Below are 24,884 nucleotides of genomic sequence, written 5' to 3'. Positions count from 1 at the left end.
CGGTCCCAGCGCGGCGGAGCGGGCGTGAGAGGGGCGCACGGGGGGCGACGCGAGAGTCCGGCTGGGCTCTCCCCGCAGGTGAGCGCGCCCCGCGCAGCGTCGGGCGCAACTTCCAGGTCTCAGTGCGGGAGTCGGCGCGCCGCTTCCCGCCCCAGCGCGGGGCCGCATGAAGACCATGGACAAGCAGCGTCTGTTGGGCGCCGGGTCCGGAGCGCGGTAAGGCGAGAGCCTGGGCAGGAGTGGGGATCTGAGCAGCTGCAGACGCTCCTCCTGGTTTGCCGTCCCGGATGGTTTGAGCGGCACTGGGTGGTTTGTGCACACAGGGTGGGGTGGAGCGAGGTGAAGGAGAGGGGAAACCCAGCGCGGCGCGGGGACCAGCCCTCCTTGGCGGCCGAGCACAGAGCCTAACCACGGCCCCGGGTTCGGAGAGCTTGGCCTAGAGCCCCGCCCACCTCCAGGAACTTTGCCCCGGGCAGCCTGGCCCAGGGAGGGCCCGTGTCCCCAGGTGCACGAGATGGGGGTTTGCCCATCTGCCAGGGCCTGAGCTCTGTTCCTTCTCCGTGCTCGACTGGCCTGGTTCCGCCCCTTGGCCACTTCCCAAGGTCTTGGCCTCCTCCAGGCCCTGGGAGGGATGGGGGAGAAGTGAACATCTGGGCCACGGCCCTTAGACTCCTGGGGACTGGTCATTCCCCCAGCACCCACCTGCGGACATGGGCCTCTGGTCGCTCCTTGGGGACTATGGAGCTTGGAGTGTCCCTAGCTAATCCCCTAATTGTACACATGGGAATGCCCAGGCCCCTCGGAGAGAGAGGATTGGGGTCAGCCCTCCTCGTCCCCATCTCAGAGCTGAGTCTACCCTTTCCTCTCTGGCTAGGTCTGACATGGGATCTCTGTGGCAGAATGAGGCTGGCTGGATTTCTGTGTCACGACCTGAGCTGGACTTGCCATCCATTGAGCTGAACGTGGAGAACAGTCACTACTGCCACTCCCAGAAGGGTCCTGGCAGTCACGGTGACCCCAAGAAGGAGCGGGCCCGGCGCCAGCTCTATGTGGCCTCTGCCATCTGCCTGGTGTTCATGATTGGGGAAGTCGTTGGTAAGGACCTTTGTGCTAATTAAGTGAGATTGGCACGTGGATACTCTGGATGATCCAAAAGGCTTTTCTCCTGAATGTTCCAGCAATATTAATACAGTTGACACTTGAACAGTGGAGTGGGGGTGGAAAACCATGTTTAGGAAACCGTGTTTGAGGATGTGAAAGTACAGTTTTCCACGGGGGTGGTTGAATTAACAGGTGGGAAATCCGTGGATATGAAGGGCTAATTGTATTTATTGAAAAAATTTCACATAGGAGTGGACCCCTGCAGTTCAAACCTGTGTTGTTCAAGGGCATAGCTGAAGACTGAAGACTCTATGTTCCTTTTAATTTATTTTAAGAACTTTATTTTTCAATTACTATAGACATACAATATTATATTAGTTTCAGGTATACGACCTAGTAATTAGACATTTATATATCTTACAAAGTGATCACTCCGATAAGTCTAGAACCCATCTGACACCAATAGTTATTATGGACTATATTTCCTATGTTTTGTTAAGTCTTTTAAATACACGTATCTCATGCAACCCTCAAAACAACCTTGTGCTGTCACATGGGTGCTGTTAGTCTCCTGATTTTATTTTATTTTTTATTTTTTTTAAATATATTTTATTGATTTTTTACAGAGAGGAAGGGAGAGAGATAGAGAGCCAGAAACATCAATGAGAGAGAAACATCGATCAGCTGCCTCCTGCACGCTCCCCACTGGGGATGTGCCCGCAACTAAGGTACATGCCCTTGACCGGAATCGAACCCGGGACCCTTGAGTCCGCAGGCTGACGCTCTATCCACTGAGCCAAACTGGTTCTGGCAGTCTCCTGATTTTATAGATCTTGAAACAGGTACATTTAGGTGATGCAGTTTGCCCAAGATTACACAAAACTAGTAGCTAAGGGAAGGGCTGAGTGCCTAGAAAGGAAAGAACAGTTACTGAATGTCTACTATGTTTCCCAGGCCCTATTGGAACTTGATTTTCACATTCACCCTGTAAGTAGGTGTTGTTAGTCCCATTTCACAGATGGTAGAAATTGAGGCTCAGAGAAAGTACTTGCAGTGAGTATACAGTGAGTGGGTGAAGAGGCCACCCAGTGTCTCCTTGGGGAGCTGACGAGGACCCTCCGTTCTTATCACTCCCCTGCAGGTGGGTACCTAGCACACAGCTTGGCAATCATGACTGATGCAGCCCATCTGCTCACTGACTTTGCCAGCATGCTCATCAGCCTCTTCTCTCTCTGGATGTCCTCCCGGCCAGCCACCAAGACCATGAACTTTGGCTGGCAGCGAGCTGGTGAGGGCCCTGGTCTGAATGGGGTTGGGGTTGCAAGAGTGACAGGTCAAGATATGGTTTCTTAGGTGGATCCCCTGAGCGAGGCCAGGAGAGCAACTTTCATGGGGGAGGATAATGTCAAACTTGGCTTCTGTCCTCTGGGAACTCCCAATCTGGGGGAAGGAGAGTTCACCTTCCAATGAAATGAAGTGGGCAAACTTCAAGAACAAATCCGGGGTGGGGCGGGGCGGGGCGGGGCGGGCGGGGCAGGGGGTGCAGGAGAGGTCAGCAAAGCTTTCTGGAGGATACAGGCTTTGAACAGGTATACATTTAAAAAGTCGTTTTCATTACATGTAAAATAAAGTCTTGAGCTAAATGACTTAACTCCTTCTAGCTCTGATATTGTCAGACCTTTGAGTGGTGGGATAAGGTGCAGACCCAGGCCCTGACTTGGGACAGGGGTCTCCTCAGCCTTCGGGCTCCACACTAAGATTGGTGTTGGGGTTGGCTCTTCCTCAGAGATCCTGGGAGCCCTGCTGTCTGTGCTGTCCATCTGGGTGGTGACTGGGGTGCTGGTGTACCTGGCAGCAGAGCGGCTAATCTCTGGGAACTACGAGATCGAGGGGAAGACTATGCTGATAACAGCGGGTTGCGCCGTGGCCGTGAACATCATGTGAGTCCTCCCTCCTCCCGTTTCTCACGTGCATACCTGTGTGCCTTCTGGTGGAAACAGGGCAGCCGGATCTCCAGTACAGAGGTTCAAACTCAAAGGCTAACGCGGGCCAAACAAGCAAGGTTTAAGTTTATGTTGCCTGCAACAAAACAACACTTCACTTTTCATAGAAACGTAGGTTCATTTCGATAGAGACATGCTGAATACCAAGGGCTGAAATGAGTAATCGTTGACATAAAATAATAGAACATTTTAATAAAAATTATTTTTTCTTGAACATTAACTTACCAGACATTGAATAACTACACAAATTACTAAGCATAATGCAAATAAATCTATTTTTCTTATTCTCCGAAAGCGAAATATTTCCTGTTGCGCACACCAAACAAGTCAGTCCAAGAGTAATGACGTGGCAATCGGCTGCTAAAATATTCGCTGCTAGTGTTCATGGAGAGAAACGGTGCGCCTGCACATAAGGCACATAAAGGAAATGAATGCAACACGATTATAGTAATCAGTCATTAGCGAACGTTGTAGTTCATTCGTTATTAATAATTATTTATAACAGGATATTGTAAAAATTAAGTTACAAAATTTTTTTTTAATATAGTTTATTGATTTTTTACAGAGAGGAAGGGAGAGGGATAGAGAGTTAGAAACATCGATGAGAGAGAAACATCGATCAGCTGCCTCCCGCACACTCCCTACTGGGGATGTGCCCGAAACCAAGGTACATGCCCTTGACCGGAATCGAACCTGGCACCCTTCAGTCCGCAGGCAGACACTCTATCCACTGAGCCTACCCGGTTAGGGCAAGTTACGAAATTTTTATTAAAAAGTTTTTTACATACCAATTTATTGGCTGGGCTGCAAAAATATTCGTTGTGGGCCGAAAGTTTGACCTGCTTGGGCTACAGGAACAGAATTTTCCTAACGGTCTGAGCTCTAGCATCTGGAACACCTGGGTTCTGCCTTAGGCCTGGGCCCAGACCACCAGGAACTGTAAGTCTGGGGCAGCATCAGTCCACCCCACCCCACATGTGTTGGTGAATAACCTGGGAGGCTTCATACCTGAAGTGGGAAGGGGTTAGTCTAGTTCTTGTAGGAGCAGATGTCCCTTGGGGAAGAGTCCAAGTTCTTTTTCAAGTGGATGTGGTGGAAGTTGGTCTCAGTGAGAGGCAGGGTGTGTAGCGCGTCTGTCTTATTTGGGTTCTCTCTCCCTTGTTCAGTGGCCTAGAGCAAGCCACTCCTCTACGACTCCGCTTCCCTGTCTGTGGCACAGCGGGGGGAGGAGGGGGGGAGGGCTGATGACTGCATGGTGTTCTGCTCTGAGACGTGCCACTGGGCATCTTTGTGCCCAGATTCAGCCTGGCATTGGAGTTGAGCCCTCTCTCCTGTGCACTCCGAACCAAGGCCTCGTGGGTTGGGTCAGGCTCCTCACGTAGTCAAAGGGATCATGCAGTCTGGGGCTTTGGGCTTTTAGCCCCACAGGGAAGCCAGCCCTCATGAGTAGCCTTTACCTGGCTGATCTGAAGCCTCTGCCCTCTATCTCAGTGAGCCCTTTGGCGTTGTCTCCACTTCCGTAGAATGGGATTGACTCTTCACCAGTCTAGCCACGGACACAGCCACGGCCAAGGGCACGGACACAGCCACGGCCAAGGGCACAGCCAAGACACCACCCAGCAGCAGGAGAACCCCAGTGTCCGAGCTGCCTTTATCCATGTGATCGGAGACTTGCTGCAGAGTTTGGGCGTCCTGGTGGCAGCCTATATTTTATATTTCAAGGTCAGAGCTGGGGACAGAGGGAAGTGGGCTGGGGAGTGGGGTAGGAGGGGCTCTCTGCACAGGACCCTTTCCAGATTCTAGCCCCCTTTCTAGCTCCTGGCAAAAGGGTGGGGAGAGGGAAGGAGCATTTCTCTAACTTCTGGTATTTTCTGCAGCTCAGAAAGGTTCAGTGACTTGCACAGCGTCACATGGCTAGTAAGTGGCGGAGCCAGATTCAAACCCAGCACTGTGTGCTGCCGAAGCCTGGGCATTGCCCATCACACAGCGGCAGTGCAGTGTATTGGAAAGGGCTGGGCATTGAGTTTGAAGCCTGGCTCCACCCCTTGCTAGCTGTGTGATGAAGAGTGAGTCCCTTGCTCTAATTGAGCCTCAATTTCTCTAGCTACAAAATAGGGGTGATGGACTAGATCAGTGATGGCGAACCTATGACACGCGTGTCAGAGGTGACACGCGTGTCAGAGGTGACACTCGAACTCATTTTTTTGGGTTGATTTTTCTTTGTTAAATGGCATTTAAATATATAAAGTAAATATTAAAAACATAAGTCTTTGTTTTACTATGGTTGCAAATATCAAAAAAATTCTATATGTGACACGGCACCAGAGTTAAGTTAGGGTTTTTCAAAATGCTGACACGCCTAGCTCAAAAGGTTCGCCCTCACTGGACTAGATGGTGCCTAAGATTCCACTCCGATCTGTCCATGTTTCAGCCCCGTGGCCAGGAGGTGGGAAGGGACTATGCCTTATCTGAACTGTGGTCTGGCGTGCCTGTCCTTCCGGGTACGGAATAGACTGGGAGGCAGGGCCTGGGTAAGGCTCATGCCCACCCTGGTACAGAGAGAGCCCCTCCTCCCTACGCACTGTGAGACCGAGGTGTGGGCGTTGAACCCTAGCTCTGCCTTCCCTTTTTCCTGCAGCCAGAGTACAAGTACGTAGACCCCATCTGTACCTTCATCTTCTCCATCCTGGTGCTGGGGACAACCTTGACCATCCTGAGAGACGTGATCCTGGTGCTAATGGAAGGTAACCGGGCGTGGGGCTCCCTTTTTGCTCTTGGCTCTCCTGCTCTCATGGAAGTTCCACGGTGGGGGTTGGATCCCAGCACATTGGTGGGGAGCCAGGGTCTGGAGCCGGCATAGCCTGGGGCCCTAGGCCGGTCTTGGCACAGAGCTGGGCCCTCAGGGTGGCCATTCCTGGAAATGTCCCCTGGACTGTGCCTTCCCTTCCCCCTAGGCACAGGGTGCCTCCTCCCTGCTGAGGTGCATCCTTCTTGCCTAATCAGGCGGTTTCTGGGTTAGCCCCTGGCACTCTCGCCCCTCCCCATACACTTCCTCAGTCTCAATTTGCCTTCCTCAGGCAGAGAGAGGGTTGAGGATCATGCTTCCCATTGCACAGGGGGACAGACTGAGGCTCAGAAAAAGACGGTTAGTGTTGAACAAGGCTGCTGAGAATGTGAAGCAGTCCGGGCCATCTTTTCCGAGGCCCCTGCATCAGGAGGATGTGGCTGGATTCGGAGGGGTGCTAGGTAGTGAGTGGCAATGGTCTGCCCTGAGTTACCACGCTGTTCATCCGGCTTTCTTGTGCTCCAGGTCTTGGGGTCATGGGTCTCTGTGTGGGAGGGTCATCTGGATCCTGGTTTGTGGTCAGCAGGAATGTCCAGCTGCAGGTCAGAGCTTTTCCTCCAAGAAAAAGTGACTGACCCAGATCAAAGTGACAATGATGATGCCTCACGTAGGTGCAGCTTCCCACGAAAAAAGAAAAACCTCTTTTTATTGAGCACCTACTATGGGCTAGGCACCGTTCTAGACACTGGGGAGGATAGGGTGGTAAATAAAAAATAAAGGCTATCCTGCTTTCATGGACCTTCCATTTTATTTTATTTTATTTTATTTTTAAATATATTCCACTGATTTTTTTTTTTTTACAGAGAGGAAGGCTGAGGGACAGATAGTTAGAAACATCGATGAGAGAGAAACACCGATCAGCTGCCTCCTGCCCGCCCCCCACCCGGGATGTGCCCGCAACCAAGGCACATGCCCTTGGCCAGGATCGAACCCGGGAACTTTGAGTCCGTAGGCCGGCGCTCAATCCACTGAGCCAAACCGGTTAGGGCATGGAGCTTCCATTTTAGAGGGGGAGAGACGAGAAACCAACAAACAAGAGAATGTCAGTGTTAAGAGGAAAACACAACAGGTGATATGATGGAGATCACATGGACGGTGAGGGTAACAGCGGGTCTGCTGGCCGAGGCGCTCTTCTTGAGATGACCTTGGAGGAGCAGGAACCAGCATGGGTGGAAGGGAGCAGTTCCCCTCAGCCCCGTCCCTGCTGTCCCCAGGTACCCCCAAGGGCGTGGACTTCACAGCTGTGCGGGACCTGCTGCTGTCAGTGGAGGGGGTGGAAGCCTTGCACAGCCTGCACATCTGGGCACTGACTGTGACCCAGCCTGTGCTGTCTGTCCACATCGCCATTGGTGAGTGGTGGGGACACTGGGGGTGGTGGGAGGGGGAGGGGCAGCCAGAGAGGCCTGGGCATCCCTGACGGGTCCAGGCAATCCCAGATGCTGCCGGTGCCCATGCTTTGAACCTGGCCCCATGCGGAGTGCTTTGTGCGCATTATTTCATTTGATCATCACAGTCCCATTTATAGATGAAGAAACTGAGGCTGGGGAGTGGAGTGGGGGGAGGGGGGGTAGAGGAAAGCCTAAAAGCCAGTGCCCTTCGTGTTCTTTCGGGATGTGGCAGGTATGGGACCTGGGGCTGGGGTTGGGGGCGGGTATCTGGTGCAGGGGTGGCATCTTAGTGTTCATGGTCATGGATCCTGTTCTGCTGTGGGCAGGGCATGAGAGTTGGGCTCCCGATTGTTTCTAAGGGGCACGAGTGAGTAAATGTTTTTCTGGTGTGTCCTCTTGTCTCCCAGCTCAGAACACAGATGCCCAGGCCGTGCTGAAGGCAGCCAGCGCCCGCCTACAGGGGAAGTTCAACTTCCACACCATGACCATCCAGATCGAGGACTACTCTGAGGACATGAAGGACTGTCAGGCGTGCCAGGGCCCCTTGGACTGACGGCCCGGCCAGGTGCCCACTGGAGCACGGACAGGACCTGCAGATGGTGGGGCCTCGTGTCCCCCAGGCCCAGCCAGGACTCTGTTTACCCTGGCGGTGTCATAAACCAGATCCCTCTTCTGACCTCAGCTCCATGCTCAGCGCGGAGGAGCCTTGCCCACTCCAGGAATGGGGCTCCTCCCCTGCCTCCCATCCGACGATAGCATCCCCAGGATGGGGACTCAGCAGGTACAAGCCCACTCCTCCTGCTCCTGGGTCAGTTCCTGGTGGGGCTGGGTTTGGGCCTGCTCCTCCGCCAATGCTCTTACCACCAGCCTCAGGGAGAGGCAGTGAGGGATGCTGGAGGGGAGCCTGGCCGCAGCACCTCCTGCCTACCTGCCTCATTTCCCATCTTCTTTGCCTTAGAAACCCGTAAAGAAATCTTGGGGCTGAGCCCTCTCCCTCTGCCTCTAACATGATGTGATTTAAGGAGGCCATGGGGGCTAGAGAGTTGCGAGACAGGCTAGTAAGCCAGGAAAAGTGGAATAGGGAAACTGAGACAGAAATGGCCAAGCAGGTTACAGCCAGCCACCGAGTAAATCACAACATCCCATCTCCCCCAGCCAAGGACGCTTAAGAGTAAGTGGTTTGCGTGTCTCCCCAACCAGAGGATAAAGAGCTAAAATCTCAGGAAGACAGATAACAACCAATGAGTGCCATTTATACCAACCACATCCAAGGACAGGTGAAGTTAGGGGAATAAATCTCATTTTGGTGCATCAGCATAAAGCTGATTAATATTCTATTGAGAGCTTCCCCTAAACTCCCAGCCTTTAAAACCCTCAAGATGAAGGACTTAGGAGCCTTTTCTTCCTCACCTCGCCCCACCCCCCCCCCCCCCATGCATTTCCTCCGCCTTTCTAAGCTCCAAGGGCCCTTCTGTAAGTTTCTAAATAAACTTTCTCTTAAAATTCGCGTTCTTGGCTCTGAAATCCTTCTCTGCTAAACTCAAGAGCTGAGGTGGTTTCCCTGCCAACACCACCATTAACACAAGGCCCCAGCCCTCTCCTCTGTGTCCCCCTGAGAAGGGGAGCCACGGGGCACCCAAGGCCCATCTGTGTGGTAGTCACTTCAGCTGTGAGCCAGATGTTTCCCTTTCCGAAGGGAGGAGGCTTCTGACCAGGTAAGGACCTGGCGGGGTTCCTCTCTGCTATTCCCCAGCCCAGGAAGCTGTGCCAACACAAAGATGCCCTGGCCACAGTTGGGGCAGGAGCAGGAATGTCACCCCGGGTCCTGCCCTGCCCACCTCACAGCTCCTGGGCCACTTCGCAGCCTGATAGTGTCCTGAAATCAGACCTGCTTGGGCCAGCGCTGTTTCCTCTGTGACATGACATACTCTGAACTTGGGGATGGAGGACAGAGCGGCTGAACAATTGGGACAGGACAGGAGACGATGGCCTCCTGGAGTGTGTGAAGGTTTCTGACTTCGGGGGTGGCTGCGTTTAGAAGATGAAGGGGGACCTGTCCCCAGGCTCACAGAGAAGGCAGCGTGCCCTGGTCTAGTGGTCTATCTGCCATAGCCAGCCAGCGCCCTTAGGCAAGTCAGCCTGGCTGAGCCTCTGATTCTCTGAGAATGTTAACCCCTACTTCACAGGCTGTGGGACTGGAGCCAGAGTCTGCGAGGCACCTGGTCAGTGAAGGGTTACTTTGATCTTTACCCTGGAAAGATGCAGCCTGAGGCTGCCTGGGTGAGGAGAGGGGGGCAGGGAGGGGGGCTTCTCAGCCTCCCCAGGGGCAGCACTGAGTTTGTCTTGACTCTGTCCTGACCATGGCAGGAGGGTGTGTATGTGTGTGGCGGGGAGGCGGGTCACTCACGTTCTCTCTGAGCCTCTTTCATCTGTGAAATGACATCTTTGTGCCTTTCCAGCACTGGCATCCAGGGTTGCCCGTGACCTAGGCCAGTGGGTTCTTCTGCCCTTGAAATCAGCGGGGAGTCACTTTGTGTTGGTTTGGAATTAGGGGTGGGAGGACCTGGCCTCTGGGGAATCCAAACCCCCTTCCCTCTCAGCCACAGCCCCAGGAACCTGGATCCTGAGCTTTGCTCTATGGCAAGTCCTTACACCCCTCTCAAGACAGTCATTGCGATGCTCCATTTTTTATTTTATATATTTTTTAAATGTTTTCATTGATTTCAGAGAGGGAGAGATAGAAACATCAATGATGAGAGAGAATCATTGATCAGCTGCCTCCTGCACACCCCACACAGGGGATCAAGCCCACAACCTGGGCATGTGTCCTGACTGGGAATCGAACCGAGACCTCCTGGTTCATTGGTCGACACTCAACCACTGAGCCACTCCGGCTGGGCAGGATTCCTCATTTTTACAGATGAGAAAACTCAGAGAGGTTGAGTCACTTGCCTTAAGTCACACAGCCAGTGTGAGGCAGGTCTGGGGTTTCTGCCTCATTCCCCTAGGCCTCCCCCTACAGCAGGGGCTGGGGACCTGCTCTGAGCTGCATGTTGTTACAGTGTGAGTCCTTGGGCCTTGCGGTGCCCTCCCCACGGGCAAGCTATGCCAAGGCAGTTCAGTGTTTTGGTTGCCGCAGCTGTGATTGGGGTGGAGAAAGGTGACTCTTTCCCCTGGCTGGCCTGGCACTCCGAGCCCTCCACCCTGGGAAGGCTGCCTGGGCTGCAGCTGTGTGCGCCCTCTCCCACTCCCAGCTGATCTTGATCCTGGGCCAGGCTGCCTCACTCCCAGTTCCCCCTCCACCTCAAGAATCTAGCAGCCCCATGCCTTCCAAGGGAGAGCCTTCTCAGCACCCCCAGCTGTGACTGGCCCCAGGGAGCAGAGTTCAGGCTGGAGGGTGGGGCTGGGAAGCCTTGGAGAGGCCCCGGGGGACAGCATGTTCTGGCCTGCGAGCTAGTCACGGGAGTTTCCAAAGCGGCGAGGCCATCAAAGCAGAAAAACACCTGACACCCTGGACCTGGGCTGGACCCACTGCCCCCACCCCTCTAGAGCCGCCCCCCTCCCAGGCTCCTCCCTCGTGCAGCTGCTGCAGGGGTATTTATAGCCTGGCTTGAGGGGGCAAGGACAGGCGCTATATTTCGGAAGCGGTAATTCCTGTTGCAGGTGGATGAATCCCGGAGAACTCAGCGTCCCCTCCCCGCTGCACGTTCACCTACAGGCACTCCAGTTTCTGCTTCCCCTAGAGATGGCCCTGCTCAGTCCTAAGTGTGTGGGCCAAAGCGTAGGCTCACTCTTCCAGCTAGTCCCCCTCCCTGAGTGTTCAGACTTCGGGCTGCGCACCCCCAAGCCGCCTAGTGCCCGGGCTCGCTCTCCGACCAGACGGGTGCTGAGAACTACATTCCCTTTCCCGGAGGAGGGAGCGCGGAGCGGCGCTGACCTCTAGTGGTCCGGGCTGGTAATGCAGGGCGACGGCCGAGCTCCAGCCGAGGGTCCCGGGCCGGCCGGGCCGGATCGCCTGCGTTCTCGTCCCTTTCTTCCCCTCCCCATTCGCTCCGCCGGTCGAGAAAGAAGCCCAGAAACTGGCTTCCCGGCGCCTCTTTGCTCCATCGCTTGGACGCGAGGATTGCGCCTGGCAACCCCGGCGTCTGCGGGTAGCGGCCTTCCCGCCGGACGAGGCACCACAGGGACGGGGTCGGAGTTTCGTCTTCTCACTCGGCACATCCTGTCCACACTCCCGGCACCGTCCTCACAGGGCAGGCCCGCAATTGATGTCTCTTCCAGTTACCTGTTCGTCAAATATTCGCAGCGCTACCTGCAAGGCCAGAGAGAGGAGGACACGACCGCGGCGTCCAGACCGTCCAGGGGCTGGCGGTGTACGCGGCAAGGAACACCGGGCTGTGAACGCGCAGAGGAGACCAACCCATCCGGAGAGGGGATGGGGGTCGGGCAAACCCCGGGGGAGGCGAGGATTTGAAGACAAGACGTCAGCTCGGCAGAGGAGCCTGCCGGGCAAAGGCGCTAAAGCCTTGCACCTGGGAGCAGAACCTGGCTGCCGGCTGGAGGGTGGGCCGAGGTCCCGCCCCCGGCTCTATGATAGGCCAATCGGGGGCTGACGTTTGGCCACTGGGCGCCCTGATTGGGTCCCTGGATGTCTCCAGGGCGGGGACACCTGAGCCGAGCCGCCCCCTCCAAGCGGACTCCGCGTTCGGGGTGGTCAGGGCGGGTCGGGTGCGCCCTCCTTAGGGCTTCTCCAGGCCCCGGTACTTCTTGCGCTGCACCGACACCGGGTCCTTAAAGAGCACTGGGTCCAGACGGAGGCGAGAGGACACCAGGGGCATGTGGCCGAACCCCGCCGCCACCCGGTCGATGCAGTCCCGGGCTGCGGGCCCCAGGTCCCCAGGCACCTAAGATGGGGAGGAGAAATGCGTCGGAGTTTCCCGTCCCGGACCCAGCCTCCCCTCCGCACCCCGCACCCCGCACCCCGCAGCAGAAAGAGTTCGTGTTGGCCGGTGAGAGGGAGCCCTCCCTCCCGTCTCCCCCCGGTGCCGACCGGCCCCCTCCATCCTCACCCGCGGTGGGCTGGCGTCCTCGTGCCGCCTCCGATAGGGCACCTTGATGGGGGGCAGCTTGGTGGCTGCTGCCACCAGGAAGTTCATCAGGACGTCCACACAGGGGGGTGCGGCCTCCGCCAGGCGCCTTAGAGCCATGGGCAGGGAGTGGGTGAAGAGGGTGTGGTAGTACCTGGGCGCGGGGGGGAGGCAGGGAGAGGCTGGAGAGGCCACCGCCCCGATTCTGTGTTCCCCGTCCTGACGTCACTCTCCCTTTGACCCCAGTCTCCCAGCCTCTGGCTAAAGCCCCGCTCCCTTCCCCGAGCCCTGGCCCCTGCAGAGGGCCCCGCCCCCAGTACCAGCCGCTCTCCACTGTTCCGTGCTCTGTGGCTGGTCTGCAGCCAGTGGTGTACGTAGTTCCTGCCCCTCCCTCCCAGCTCCCTGGGCCCCCACCCCAGGAATGAACTCAGCCAAATTGGGGCGGGTCAGCTAATTCCAAGGCCATCAAACATGGCAGCCCAAAGCCAGCTTCTGGAAGGATGTGGACTAACTAGGCTGAGGCGGCTCCAGATGAGCCCTCCCACGCTCCCGGGACCTACCGGCCCTACAGACATTAGGAGTATTCACTTCCTGAGAATCCCCCGCAAGATGTTCCATGTTTGGTTTAAACACGTGCCAGGAACTCCTCTAAAGAAGCCCTTCGGAGTTCAGTCCCTGCCCCAGACTGGGTGCCAGTGCAGTTACCCAGCTCATCACACACTTGGTAAAAAATTTATTAAAATTTCTTTTATCATGTGGTTATCACAGCAGCCCTGTGAGGTGAATACATTATAGAGATGAGAAAGCTGAACCTCAAGAGAAGTGAGGGGACCCTTGCCCGTTTGGCTCAGTGGATAGAGCGTCAGCCTGCGGACTGAAGGGTCCTGGGTTTGGTTCCAGTCAAGGGCACATGCCTGGGTTTCGAACTCGATCCCCAGAGGGGGGTGTGCAGGAGGCAGGCGATCCATGATGCTCTCTCATCACTGATGTTTCTCTCTCTCTCCCTCTCCCTTCCTATCTGAAATCAATAAAAATATATTTTAAAAAGAGAGAGATGTGAAGAGACTCGCCCATCACGCAGCTGGGACATGGCAAATCTGGGCCCTTGAACCTGGATCCCTGGGCTCCAGGCTGACTGCTGTGTTCACTCCCATGCCCCGCTGCAGAGGTGTAAAGAGCCTCTGATCCCGGTGCCTGGGCTACCGCCTGTACCTGTGGTAGAAGGCCGCCGAGGTGAGGACCATGGAGAATTCGTTGGCCCTCTCAGCGGTATAGCCCCAGCGCCCCTGGGCCTCATCCCAGAAGTGGCTCCATGTCAGAAAGCCCACCATCCGCTCCGGGAAGCTCTGCCACACCACGAAAGCAAAGTCCACCTGGGAGAAAGGTGAGTGAGGCGTGAGCAGGAACATCCAGAGAGATGGAGGCAAAGCCAGCCTGGCTGACAGGGGGTGGGGGCGGGATGCTTAGGGGAATTTTTCAGCTGGGAGCTGAAAATAATGTTTTTGAAAGAGTCTGTGGAAAGCTATTTGGTTTCTAAGGTGGAGGCCCAGTGGCTTGCTGGGGTGGTTTCAAAGCAAAAGGCTGGGCCTCTTGACATCTCGGCCTCCCTGATCAGGGAATCCGAGGAGCCACCAGGGCCCTCTGGCTCCGTCCCCACCCACACTGGGCTCCTCTGGGGCCCAGTCCTCACCTCGCTGGTGGAAAGGCTGCTGTGGGCATCAAGGCTGAGGATGGCGTCGGTGCTGATGGCACTGTGCGGGAGGAAGCGGTCGCTGACCTGCAGGGGCCGGGTGGGCGGGGGAGTGAAGGACGGGCAGTGAAAACAAGCCTGCGCAGCATTGGGACCCAAGACTCCTTCCACCTCTGGAGTTCAGTTTCCTCTTTGGGGACAGTGGTGTCTGGGGCCCTTTCAGTTTGGACATCTCAGGATTCCTCCCTTGTCTCTGGAGGCTGGCCTCAACTCCGGGGGTTGTCAAACCTCCTTTGTTTGAAAGAAACAGGTCCAGAGCCGTGACTAGTTTGGCTCAGTGGATAGAGTGTCGGCCTGTGAACTGAAAGGTCCCAGGTTCGATTCCGGTCAAGGGCATGTACCTTGGTTGCGGGCACATCCCCAGTGGGATGTGTGCAGGAGGCTGATTGATGTTTCTCTCTCATCGATGTTTCTAACTCTCTATCTCTCTCCCTTCCTCTCTGTAAAAAATCAATAAAATATATTAAAAAAAGAAAAAGAAAAAGAAACAGGTCCAGAGATGAAGGGACTTGCCCAGAACCACACGGCAAGCAGGTGACTCAGACCATCCCAGGTTCACTCGCTCTGGCCCATTTGCTGCCATCTGGCTGTTTCCTCAGGACCCCAGGCTTCTCTATCCCCCATCTGAAACATCCAGCATACTCCCAACTCATAAAACCCCAATTCTCTGGAAGCACAATTCACAAGGCCAGGGATGGAAGAGAATCATGCCTGTTAGGTCTGTAGCCAAAACCTCCTGTCTGATTTCTTCAGGCCCAACATGAAGTCCAGCCTCCCCCAGTTCCCAGCCTTCCTGCTGGGTGAGCCCACCTCCCCCGTGCCCCTCCCCATCCTGTACCTTCCTGTGCCCCTCGATGACTAGCAAGGGCACTGCTGTCTCAGGCCAACTGGGTGGGGGTGGCTTGTCATTGCTCCAGAGAACCAAGATCTAGGCGGAAAGGGGGGTGTTACTGAAGTCCGGGGCAGTAAGGTCCCAGGAGCCACCTTTCTCAGGATGGAAGGAATATGTGAGTTTGGGAAGAGCTTAGTTGCAGCCAAGGTCTTGTCATTACTGCCCTGTTCTTGCCTCTGGGCTTCTGGAGGGCAGGAATTCCAGTGACATGGAGGATGCTGCCTGTGGCTTTAGAACTCAGGCGGTGGTAGCCCCTGGCCGGGGTCCTGACCCCATTCCCACCCCCATCTTCTCAAAGATTTTCATTGTCCTGCTCCATTATCATTCCCAGCCCAGCTCACTGTCCCCTCTTTGTTGCCACTCCATCTGCCCTGGCTGAGCTCACGGCTTCCCTGCTCTGCAAGTACTCTAGGGAGTTTATCTGGCTTCTCTGGAAGTGACATTTGACAGTGTGTGTACTAGGAAATGCTAAGTGAATCGGAACCTCAGGGCAGAACCCTTTCCTGCTTTTTCTCTGTATCCTCAGCATCAAGTCCAGGGCCTGGTGCTCAGAAAGTGACTGCTGGGTGAATAAATGAGTGAACGCAGGTGTGTTTATTTCTCCAGCCTCCTCAAGAGGCACCTCTTTTTAGATAAAGTCATCAATTTCCATGGGGAGGTAGAAAAGAAGGTGGAGCGGGGGGAAGTGTAAGAGACCTGGGACTTGCCTGGCGGTGTGGCTCAGTGGTTGAGCGTCGACCCATGAACCAAAAGGTCAGTTTGAATCCCCATCAGGGTACATGCTCAGGTTGTGAGCTTGATCCCCAGTAGGGGGGAGGGGTACAGGAGGCAGCCCATTGATCGATGATTCTCTCTCATCATTGATGTTTCTGTCTCTCCCTCCCTTCTTCTCTCTCTAAAAATCAATAAAAACTAAAAAAAGAAAGAAAGAAACTTGGGACGTACAGAAAAAGGCAGCAAGGGCACTTGAAAGTCCTCCCCGTGCCTCCTTTCCCCAAAATGGTGGTTATCTTTGGGGTCTAGGTATCCTCAAGGGCCCTGCCCTTTCCCCCCACCCTGGATCCCAGGACCCCAGCTGGCAAGGGGGCAGACCTGGGCACAGTGCTGGGAGCCTGCCACTGCCTGGATGAGCTTCAGGGGGGGCTGGCCTGCGGCCCCCACCCAGATGAGGGCGCTGAACCTGCCTGCAGGGCGAGAGCCTGGGGAAGGACACAGGCTATTAGGGTGGGCGGGCACAGAATGCCCTGGAGAGTGACCTGGGTTGGGGACCCTGGGAGCCAGGAGATGCTGGGGACCTGGGGAGGGCCCTGGTGGGGCTCTGTGGTTGAGACTGGGAGGAACTGGGGGAGAGTTGATGACGGGGCTTCAGGTTGTCCCGCCCCGAGGACCTACCCTGCTGTAGGTGATAGAAGGGGAAGTCCCGGGGACTCGTGGAGAACGCGGGCAGGGCCAGGAGTGCCCCTGGGGGGCTGTTCCACAACAGCGATGGGTGAGCGGATGCTCCGAGGATCCGGTCCTGAATGATCTGCAGAATGAACGCAGGCTCTGCAGAGGGCGTGGCCAGGGTGGCAGGGGCCGGGTCTGAAGAAGTGAGGACCTGGCCTTCCCTCTCCTCCCCCGTAAGGCTGAGGGTGGGGCTGGCAGTTGCATCACCTGATCCCTGGGGACAGGTGGGTTCAGATGCAGAGGTCCAGGGTAGGGGGCTCTCGGGGATGGTGTCCACAGTTGGCAGATGTCGGCGAGTTTGCCTCCCTCTCCTTCCTCACCCATGACCGACATCACTAACAGCTCCTGCCATTCTCTCCAGCCCCAGAACCCCTCCCAACACAGCACCCGGCAGCCAGGACCTATCAGCTGGAGTTGGTACATGCCACAGCTGTCCCTGTACAGATGGGGAGACTGAGGCCAACATCGGGGAAGGAACGTATCCGAGAGCTCCAGTCCCAGCTTCATCCCAGGAGCGTCTTTAAGGGGGAAGCCCGGACAAGGCAGAGGAGGTGCCCGGAGAGGGGTGAGGCAGGAGCCCCCACCAGGGGAGTCCCCCTTACCTCCAGAGTGGTACGGATGACCTTCTCCACTGAGGAGAAGTAGGTGTCCCACAGAAACTGGGTCTGCTGACGCAGGGCGAGGACCCGTGTGGGGGGCATCTCCCGGAGGGCAGCCAGTACCTGGGCCACAGAGGGAGCAAAGGAGCAGGCACGCAGCCTTGTCAGGCCCTGACTGACCCTCGGGTGGGGACAGCCTGGGGTGGAGGTCTGGGAACCAGAGCCCACTCTCCGTGGGTCTCCCGTTAGCCACGGCCACCCGTGGTCAAGTCCCTGGTAACAGCATACGGAGTTCAAGGGTCACAGAGAGCTGAGTGTACATGCCATTTAGTAACTGACGGTGGACACGTTACTTAACCTCTTGGAGTCTATTTCCTCATCTATAAAGTGGGGAGGATAACTGTACCTGCCTCATAGGGTGGTTGTGAGGATTAAATCAGCACATATTAGGTGCTCAGCACAAAGCAGAAGCTCCGTGAAGAGTAGATGTTATTAACTCTCTACACCATTCTCACGTCTCAGCAGATTCAAGGCTCACACGTGTTTTTCAGAGCTGGGCAAAATTAGCTTCACCCGATGGAAAAGTCTCTGTCTTTCCTTTGCCACCCAAAGCCACATGGAGGCGCTCCAATTCTGATGTGTGTGTGTGAGAGTGTGTGTGTGTGTGTGTGTGTGTGTATGTGTATGTGTGTGCATGCATGCGGTCTTCCCTTAAATTGGGTATTTAAATAGTCATGGACCAGTGGGGCTGAGCCCATGGAAATCACCTGGTCTAACTTATCCCATTGTACATATGGGGAAACTGAGGCAGACAGTGGCTCAGGACTTGCTCTCAGAACCCTCAGGAGTCTGCCTCCTTCTGATCCTATGGAATCCCAGAGGCTTGATGGGGTGGGGGTGGGGGGGGGGGAAGAGGGATCATCAGTATATCACATTAGATGAGGACGGAGGCTAGCCTGGGGGCTGGGATCCTGGAGTCCCTCCCATGTCCGGGGCCCGGTCCCCACCCCATGGGCAGGGCCCTCAGCTACCTGCAGTGGGAGCCTCTCGTCTGCTACAATGGCCGCCTTGGTCCAGTCGATGACCTCCGAGAAGGGCAGCTCCCAGCGAGGGCTGAGAAGCACAGGGACGCAGCCAGCCTGGGGGGCAGGGGTGTCACTGGCGGGCCCAGCCCCACCCTGCACACCCTCACTCACCTCCCAGTTCCAAGTCAGCAGCTGCTGCTATTGGGGGCAAGAAGCAAAGAGGAGAAAAGTGTTTTTTGGGGAGTGTGGGTGCTGTGCAGAGGGTGAGGTGACTATGGACACAGGCACACCTGAGCCCCAGAGTAAAGAGCAGCTCACCTCTCCTACCATTGGCCCGGGGCCCAGAGACCCAGGCGGCTCAGGAGTGTGGGGGGAAGAGATGGGGAATGCTCAAGTTGGGGCTGTACCTGCAGGGCTTGGAGGAAGCGCAAGGCATCAGCATGGCGGCCGGGGATGAGGCAGAAGGTGGCATTGGGCAGCGCTGCCCCAGGGTGGGTCCTAAGGAGGCACAGGAGGCCTGAGACAACTGCCCTTCCCCCACCTGGCTCCCTCAGGACACCCAGCCCCACACCAACACTCCCAAATTCACCTGAACAAACACATGCTCTCAGAGGCGAACAAACACTCAGCTACACACTGACGCACACTCACCAGGGACACACTCACCCCTCACCCACACCTGAAGCCCAGGGTTCTAGCTCCGCCTCTGCCCTTGCTGGTCTTAGTCACCTGCCTTCTCTTCTCTGGGCCTCAGTTTTCTCATTTGCAAAATGGGAGGCAGTGGTGCCTGACTTTCCAAGGCCTAGTCTGACTTGGACATACATGTGTTAGCCCTCCCATGGCTCTGCTCCGCACAGACTCTCAGGCAGCCCTCACCTGAGTGGCTCCCATACTGCCCCCCCTTCCTGAGAACCAGCCCCATGAAAGGCTCCTCTGTCCCGAGGTGGGCTGGGCCCCCAGCCTGGAACCACACAGGAAGCTGCTGCCAGAGGCCTTCTCGCCCAGAGGACAGGCCTCCTCTGTTCCTCCCACCTCCTCCCCCAGCTCCAGGGCCACACTCAGGCTGTGTGTGCCTGTGGGGCAGGGGGCGGCCACAGCCCACCCAGGGAAGTGCCCACGACCTAGCTGCTGGGAGGGAAGGGGCGGCAGGCAGGCAGGGCTCGGGCGCACAGGCCTGCTCAGAGTAGGACGGATGGCTCGGGCCCAGAGGTCCCAGGATCCTCCTCCGCTCCAGCCTAGCTGGTCCTGAGTCTGAGCCTGCAAGAAGCAGTGCTGGGAGTCTTAGTCCATTCACCAACTCTCATTGAACAGATGGGGAGACTGAGTCTCAGACTCAGAGGAGCTCGGGGTCTCAGTGAGAGTTGGGCAGAGCTGGAACTAGAATCAAGGTGCTAACTCTGGGCCCTGGTTGTTTGAACTACTCAGAGCTGCTGCTGGGGGTCTCCCAGAGACCCCAGCCCTCTCCCTCCAGTGCTAAGGTGTCCGCCAGGCTTTCCCTGGAAGAAGCCACAAGTTAAACAACAGAACACCCTCCACCTCATTAAAAGGGGCAGCACCAGACAGCTATAGCCACCTTCCCACCCCCCAATGAAGCCTTAAGGCAGTGGTTCTCAACCTTCCTAATGCTGCCACCCTTTAATACAGTTCCTCATGTTGTGGTAACTCCCAATTTCATTGTTACAAATTGAACATAATTAAAGCATAGTGATTAATCACAAAAACAATATGTAATTATATATGTGTTTTCTGATGGTCTTAGGCAAACCCTGTGAAAAGGTCGTTCGACCCCCAAAGGGGTTGCGATCCCCACAGGTTGAGAACGCTGCCTTAAGGGATTGAAAATGCCTGAGGTCAAGGCTTCAGAGGACCCAGAAACAAAGAGCCTGCTGAATGAACTACACCCCTCAACCCTCATTAGCCTCAGCAGTTCCCTCTCTGCATGTCCTTCTCCCTCAGCCTGGAGCACCCCTCCACTGCCTGGCAGCCCAAGGAATCCTACTTGATCTTAATATCTAAGCTCAGACCTCACCTCTTCTAGGAAGCCTTCCTGATCCCTCTAGAGGTGGCTCCCTCCTCTCTGCCTCACAGCCTCCGTGTGCACTGGAGTAGTAATAAGCCAAGCTAACCTTTATTGAGCACATGCTTGGTGCTTTACCTTCATTATCTCAGTTCATTCTCACAGCAACCCTATGAGATGGTAGGTCTGTGATGTTAGTATCCCATTTTACAGATGAGGAAACTGAGGCCCACAGAGGTCACATAGCTCTGAAGTACAGGAGCCAGGCAGGCAGCTTGCATAGCTTCTCTCCGCATAGCAATGTGTTTTAACCAGTGGCTTGTCTATCTCTCCTACAAGACCGAACTACGTGAGGAGAGGGCTGTGCCTCCCTCATCTCAGTATCTCCAGGACCTAGCAGAGTGCCTGGCAGAGAGTGGGCACTCAGGAGGTGCTAAATGAATGAGTTCTCAGTGTGCCATAAGGCTAGACCCGGGACCAATGGGTCCAATGTCTGAAAAGTCAGTTTCAACACAAATTCTAGTAACCGAGCTGGTTGTGAATAGCCAGTAGTGGGTGGCCTTGGGAGGTGGTGAGTTCCTCATCAATAGAGGTAAACAAGCAGAGGCGAGATGAGCGTGTGTGTGTGTGTGTGTGTGTGTGTGTGTGTGTGTGTGTTATGGAAGGATCATCGTGGTAACTGCCAATTAAGTCTTAGGGTTCTGTGACCATGTAAGTGCTTGTCACGGTCTCTGGGCTTTAGTGCCCAAGGCTGGAGTCAGTGTGGCTCTGCCTACTTTCAGATGCCCTCAAGTTCATTTTCTCCTGATTTTGAAAAATAAAAAAATGAAAAAAATTTCACAGGCTCCCAAAGTATCATGGGCCCTGGGCACTGCACTCCCTGTGCCCAGGGGACTTTAAAACCTGCATTGAACTTGTAAATAAATAAAAAACAGGCAGAGCATGGACACATGTTGCTTGTACCCACACAGAGCACCTCAGAAAAGACACGAGAGGAGCAGCGGTGTTTGGTTCCAGGAAGGAAAGCGGGGTGGCCAGAGACGGGGCAGGAGGGAATTTTTACTGTGTACCCCTTTGTGCCTTTGGAATTTTGTGCCATGTGAATGAATTCCCTATTCATAAAGTAAGTAACAATTTCAGCGGGTGGAGGCTTATTCCCAAGCAACAGGAGTCTGTTGGACAAAGGTGGAAAAACACGGGCTTTGGAGCCACAGTGCAGGGTTTCATCCCAGTGCCAAGCGCCTGCTCAGAAACAGGAGGGAGGCCGTGGTGGATCAAGGAGCCCTAGGCTGGCTCCCTCCACCTCTCTGAGCCTCAGTTTCCTGTTCCTGGAAATGGGAATACTAATACCTCCCTTGAGGGTGCATCAGAGGGTTGGGCATGACTTACCCACAGCACCAAGCCCAGAGCAAGCTTTCCCCAATACCTGCTTCTTCCCCTCCTCCTCGCTCCTGCCAGCCGAGCGAAAGTGGGACAGTGGCAGGGACTGTGAGTTGCTTCTTTCTCTGGCCGGCGGTTGTTTATTCAGGCTGCCTTCCAGGGGCTGACCCATGGCTGTAGGCCTCTCTCTGTGACTCTGTCCCTCTACTGTCCGGCACTTCAGGGAAACTGAGGCTCAAACTACCCCAGAGATTAGAACCCCCGCTGCCTACAGGTGGGCTGAAGCCAAAGACAGAACTTCCTGACATTCAGAGGACAGTATTGGAGCCTCCCAGGCGTCATACCTTGGAAATAAGCTTATCAAAAATGCTATTCAGAGGGTTAGAAAACTGATTAGAAAACGCTGGCCAGTTCTGGCCAATTTTGGATCAATCAGGAAACATTTAGTGAGCACTTACCCACTGTGTGCAGTTTCCTAACTTGCCGTTTCTCAGAGTCGAGGCTGCAATAGCTTTCAGACTCACCAATAACCAATTGCCTTCAGCAGCAACTGACGTCCGCTAGCACTTTCTGTGAGCAAGAGTAGCTAAGTGCCAAGTCAGAAAAGTGACGTGGGGCATGGTGGCTGGAGAACCTGGTCACCAAAGGTGACGTCTGGGCTGGAGGTACCTGGGGGACCCTGACTTTTCAGGTAACTGCAGGGGTGGCTCCTGGCAGAAAGGCTGTGGGAGCTGAGCTGATGGGGCAAATTCTGTTCTTAGCCCTGGCGGCCGGGGTGCTCCCTAGAGGAGGTGGAGGGATTCATTCCCACAAGTGCCCTTTGGCTGAGAGAAGCCCCAAAAGCCCCAAGCGGAGGCAAAAGTGGAGTGTGGCCACGTGAACAATTCCTGGGAGGGAAGTGGAGCTCAGAATAGCGCATGTTGTTCCAGGAGAGGACAGGGAGGTGCCTGGGAGAGGGAGCAAAGGAGAGGGAACCCTCTGCTTTGGGGGCCCTGGACAACTTCAGGACTGATATGAAAATGAACATATTCCTATTATATATGAAAATATTCTTGCCTGCCCCGCCAGCCTTTGGATCCTGCTGGCTTCCTGGGGGTGCAGAGGGGTTAGGGTGTTTAGGGGCTCATTGCTCTATCACCTAAGGCCATGATCGGCAAACCGCGGCTCGTGAGCCACATGCGGCTCTTTGGCCCCTTGAGTGTGGCTCTTCCACAAAATACCACGTGCGGGCACGCATGTACAGTGCGATTTAAACTTCGTGGCCCATGCGCAGAAGTCGGTATTTTGTGGAAGAGCCACACTCAAGGGGCCAAAGAACCGCATGTGGCTCTCGAGCCGCGGTTTGCCAAGCCGCAGTTTGCCGACCACTGACCTAAGGTATGTCACCCCAAATAGCGCAGGTAGAGAGAAGTTTCTAAAGAGCCCTCCACGACCCTTAGGCTCTGGTGCTCCTTATATGTATTAGGACTCTCACTAGCAGGAAGTTCTTCTGCAAGTCTAGCCTAGTTCATACTTGTTATAACCAAAGGCTGTTTCCTGGAGAGGTTAATCCCCAAAATTAGACATAAGAGCAGCTTCCATCTGTGACTAATCTCCATGGCTCTGAGGCATTTGACGGGGTTGATCATAAACTCCTCTTTAAAACTCAGAATTCTAATGCTGAAGGCAATTCTGAATGAAAATGCTGGCTGTTCTCTTTCTGGCTGGGTGGCTTCAAACAAACGACTTGACCTCTCTGAGCTTCAGAGGCTGGTACACAGACAATAATCGCCATCAGTATTATCTTATTAGAATCACGATTCATGAAAGTGCTTAGCACAGAGCACACACGATAGAAGTGTTATGTCAAATAAAATATTAAATTGGAATAAGATGAAAAGAGTAAGAGCGACTCATGGTTTTTGTTTTTAAAGATCCCCGAGGGAGACTCCAAACCTGACTGGGACACCGCTTGCAGCAAGTCGCCATGTTGGTGGTCGTGCTCTCTGCCGTCTGACCTGCCTCCCGCCTGCTGTAGCTGGTTCTCCCATCTCACTCCTGCCCTCTACCTCGGCCTCGGGGCTCGCTCCCATTACAGGTCCCTCCCATCAGCCCCCGAAGGGAAAGGTCCACTTACTGTTCCGGTCCATGGTCCTGCTCACAGTGCCCATCCCACGGGCAGGCCGAGGAGTCGGTGCCTGCCACGCGCCAGCCGCCCCTCTCCTCCGCCAGGGCCAGCAGCGCCGCCCCGGGGTGGGGGCTGTGCTGCCGCAGCTGGCCAGGAGCTCCGCCTCGAACCGGGTGGGCTTCAGGGAGAAGCGGGAGGGCCACGTCGAAGCCAGGCCTGAAGGTGTCTGCCGTGGGGCTGGCCTCGGCCACCATTGCCTGTCCCAGCTGGAAGGTCCCAGAGCAGGAGGCCGGGTGGAGCCGCAGGACCAGATGGTTCTGGCCCCCGTTCCATGTCGGGGGCACCAGGCTGCACGCTCCAGCCGGGGCGTCCAGGCTGAGGAGGTGGAGGCAGGCCTCGGTAGGGCTGACTGTGTGGTAGCGGGATCCCTCGATGGAAGCCAGGATCTTGTGCTGCATCTCAGAGACGGGTCCAGCCGCTGGGTACACGAACACCTTGAAGCCAGCACTCCTGCACTTCGAGGTATCAAAGCAAGCTCCCCAGTTGCAGCTGCCACCACGGGGGACTCGAGGAAGTTGAGGGGCATCTTCTGGGAGCTCCCCAGGCTGCAAGAAACTCTGCAGGAGCTCTGCATCCAGCCAGCGGGGCCAGCCTTGGGGGGCCCCCGCCCGAGGTCCGGTGGGTACCGCCAGGCGGAGAAGGGGTAAGATTCCCAGGAGGCCGAGGAGCCAGGAGGCCAACAGTGCCAGCCAAAGGGACTTCCTTCTCCACGACTGCATGTGGCCACCCACAGCCAGGGCCGGGGACACGGAGGAGCAGGGGCCTGAGGGTGGGCCGCTGGAGCTGGGATCAACCTAGTTCAGCGCCCTCATTGTACAGATGGGAAGACTGAGGCTCATCAAGAGCAGGCTGCCTGCGCAGCGTCCAATAGCAAGTCAGCACCCAGGCACGAGGAGGCCAGCAAGGGCCCAGCTTTCTGGCCTTGCGTTCCTGTGGTCAGGACTCTGCTTCCTTGGTCTTTGGACAAGCGAGCCAGCCTTTGCCCTCCCAGCAGGGCCCCCTGCCCCCAGGCACTATTCAGGCTGATGCAACCCCTGTCCAGACTACTAGGCTGTGTCCTTCTGCCCTTCTGGCTGAACCCCCTGACCTGGCCCTCAATGCAAATGACTGTCTGCCAGGCCATGGGGGACCTGTCAGGGCTCCCACAAGAGGCAGCTTGTGGCCAGGATGCAGGGCTGGTCTCC

General features: G+C 55.7%; 2 protein-coding genes across 3 annotated transcripts; one reads left to right on the top strand and one right to left on the bottom strand.

The window, feature by feature from the left end:
* Positions 1 to 36: 36 nt before the first annotated feature.
* On the top strand, positions 37 to 8,845 carry SLC30A2 (solute carrier family 30 member 2). Its single transcript, XM_070404412.1, has 8 exons — positions 37 to 216; positions 875 to 1,095; positions 2,243 to 2,389; positions 2,888 to 3,041; positions 4,628 to 4,826; positions 5,743 to 5,848; positions 7,164 to 7,298; positions 7,745 to 8,845. The coding sequence occupies exons 1-8, from the start codon at positions 167 to 169 to the stop codon at positions 7,888 to 7,890; spliced, it is 1,158 nt and encodes a 385-aa protein (XP_070260513.1). The 5' UTR covers positions 37 to 166; the 3' UTR covers positions 7,891 to 8,845.
* EXTL1 (exostosin like glycosyltransferase 1) lies at positions 6,655 to 24,884 on the bottom strand. Of its 2 annotated transcripts, none has more exons than XM_070404410.1 (11): positions 23,650 to 24,884; positions 18,544 to 18,634; positions 18,143 to 18,334; positions 17,115 to 17,234; positions 16,459 to 16,591; positions 16,159 to 16,265; positions 15,013 to 15,102; positions 14,115 to 14,201; positions 13,637 to 13,797; positions 12,407 to 12,578; positions 6,655 to 12,241 (listed from the first exon to the last, which is right to left on the bottom strand). In XM_070404410.1, the coding sequence occupies exons 1-11, from the start codon at positions 24,417 to 24,419 to the stop codon at positions 12,077 to 12,079; spliced, it is 2,088 nt and encodes a 695-aa protein (XP_070260511.1). In that variant the 5' UTR covers positions 24,420 to 24,884; the 3' UTR covers positions 6,655 to 12,076. The 2 variants fall into 2 exon arrangements, with proteins under 2 accessions (XP_070260511.1, XP_070260512.1); XM_070404411.1 differs by having other exon boundaries at positions 18,143 to 18,250.

The sequence above is a fragment of the Myotis yumanensis genome, unplaced genomic scaffold (assembly GCF_028538775.1).
Source record: "Myotis yumanensis isolate MYYU_CA2020_CCGP unplaced genomic scaffold, mMyoYum1.0.hap1 SCAF_2, whole genome shotgun sequence".
Classification (NCBI taxonomy): domain Eukaryota; kingdom Metazoa; phylum Chordata; class Mammalia; order Chiroptera; family Vespertilionidae; genus Myotis; species Myotis yumanensis.
This window is presented reverse-complemented; position numbering and strand designations above follow the sequence as displayed.

Bases quoted from the DNA above. Each gene is read 5' to 3' on its own strand.
- SLC30A2 (XM_070404412.1), top strand. From the start codon at position 167: ATGAAGACCATGGACAAGCAGCGTCTGTTGGGCGCCGGGTCCGGAGCG. The intron at 217-874 runs GTAAGGCGAGAG...CTCTCTGGCTAG, and splicing joins GGCGCCGGGTCCGGAGCGCG to GTCTGACATGGGATCTCTGT. The intron at 3,042-4,627 runs GTGAGTCCTCCC...CCACTTCCGTAG, and splicing joins GCCGTGGCCGTGAACATCAT to AATGGGATTGACTCTTCACC.
- EXTL1 (XM_070404410.1), bottom strand. From the start codon at position 24,419: ATGCAGTCGTGGAGAAGGAAGTCCCTTTGGCTGGCACTGTTGGCCTCC. The intron at 18,635-23,649 runs GTAAGTGGACCT...GTGCCTCCTTAG, and splicing joins CAGGACCATGGACCGGAACA to GACCCACCCTGGGGCAGCGC. The intron at 16,592-17,114 runs GTAAGGGGGACT...TTCATTCTGCAG, and splicing joins TCATCCGTACCACTCTGGAG to ATCATTCAGGACCGGATCCT.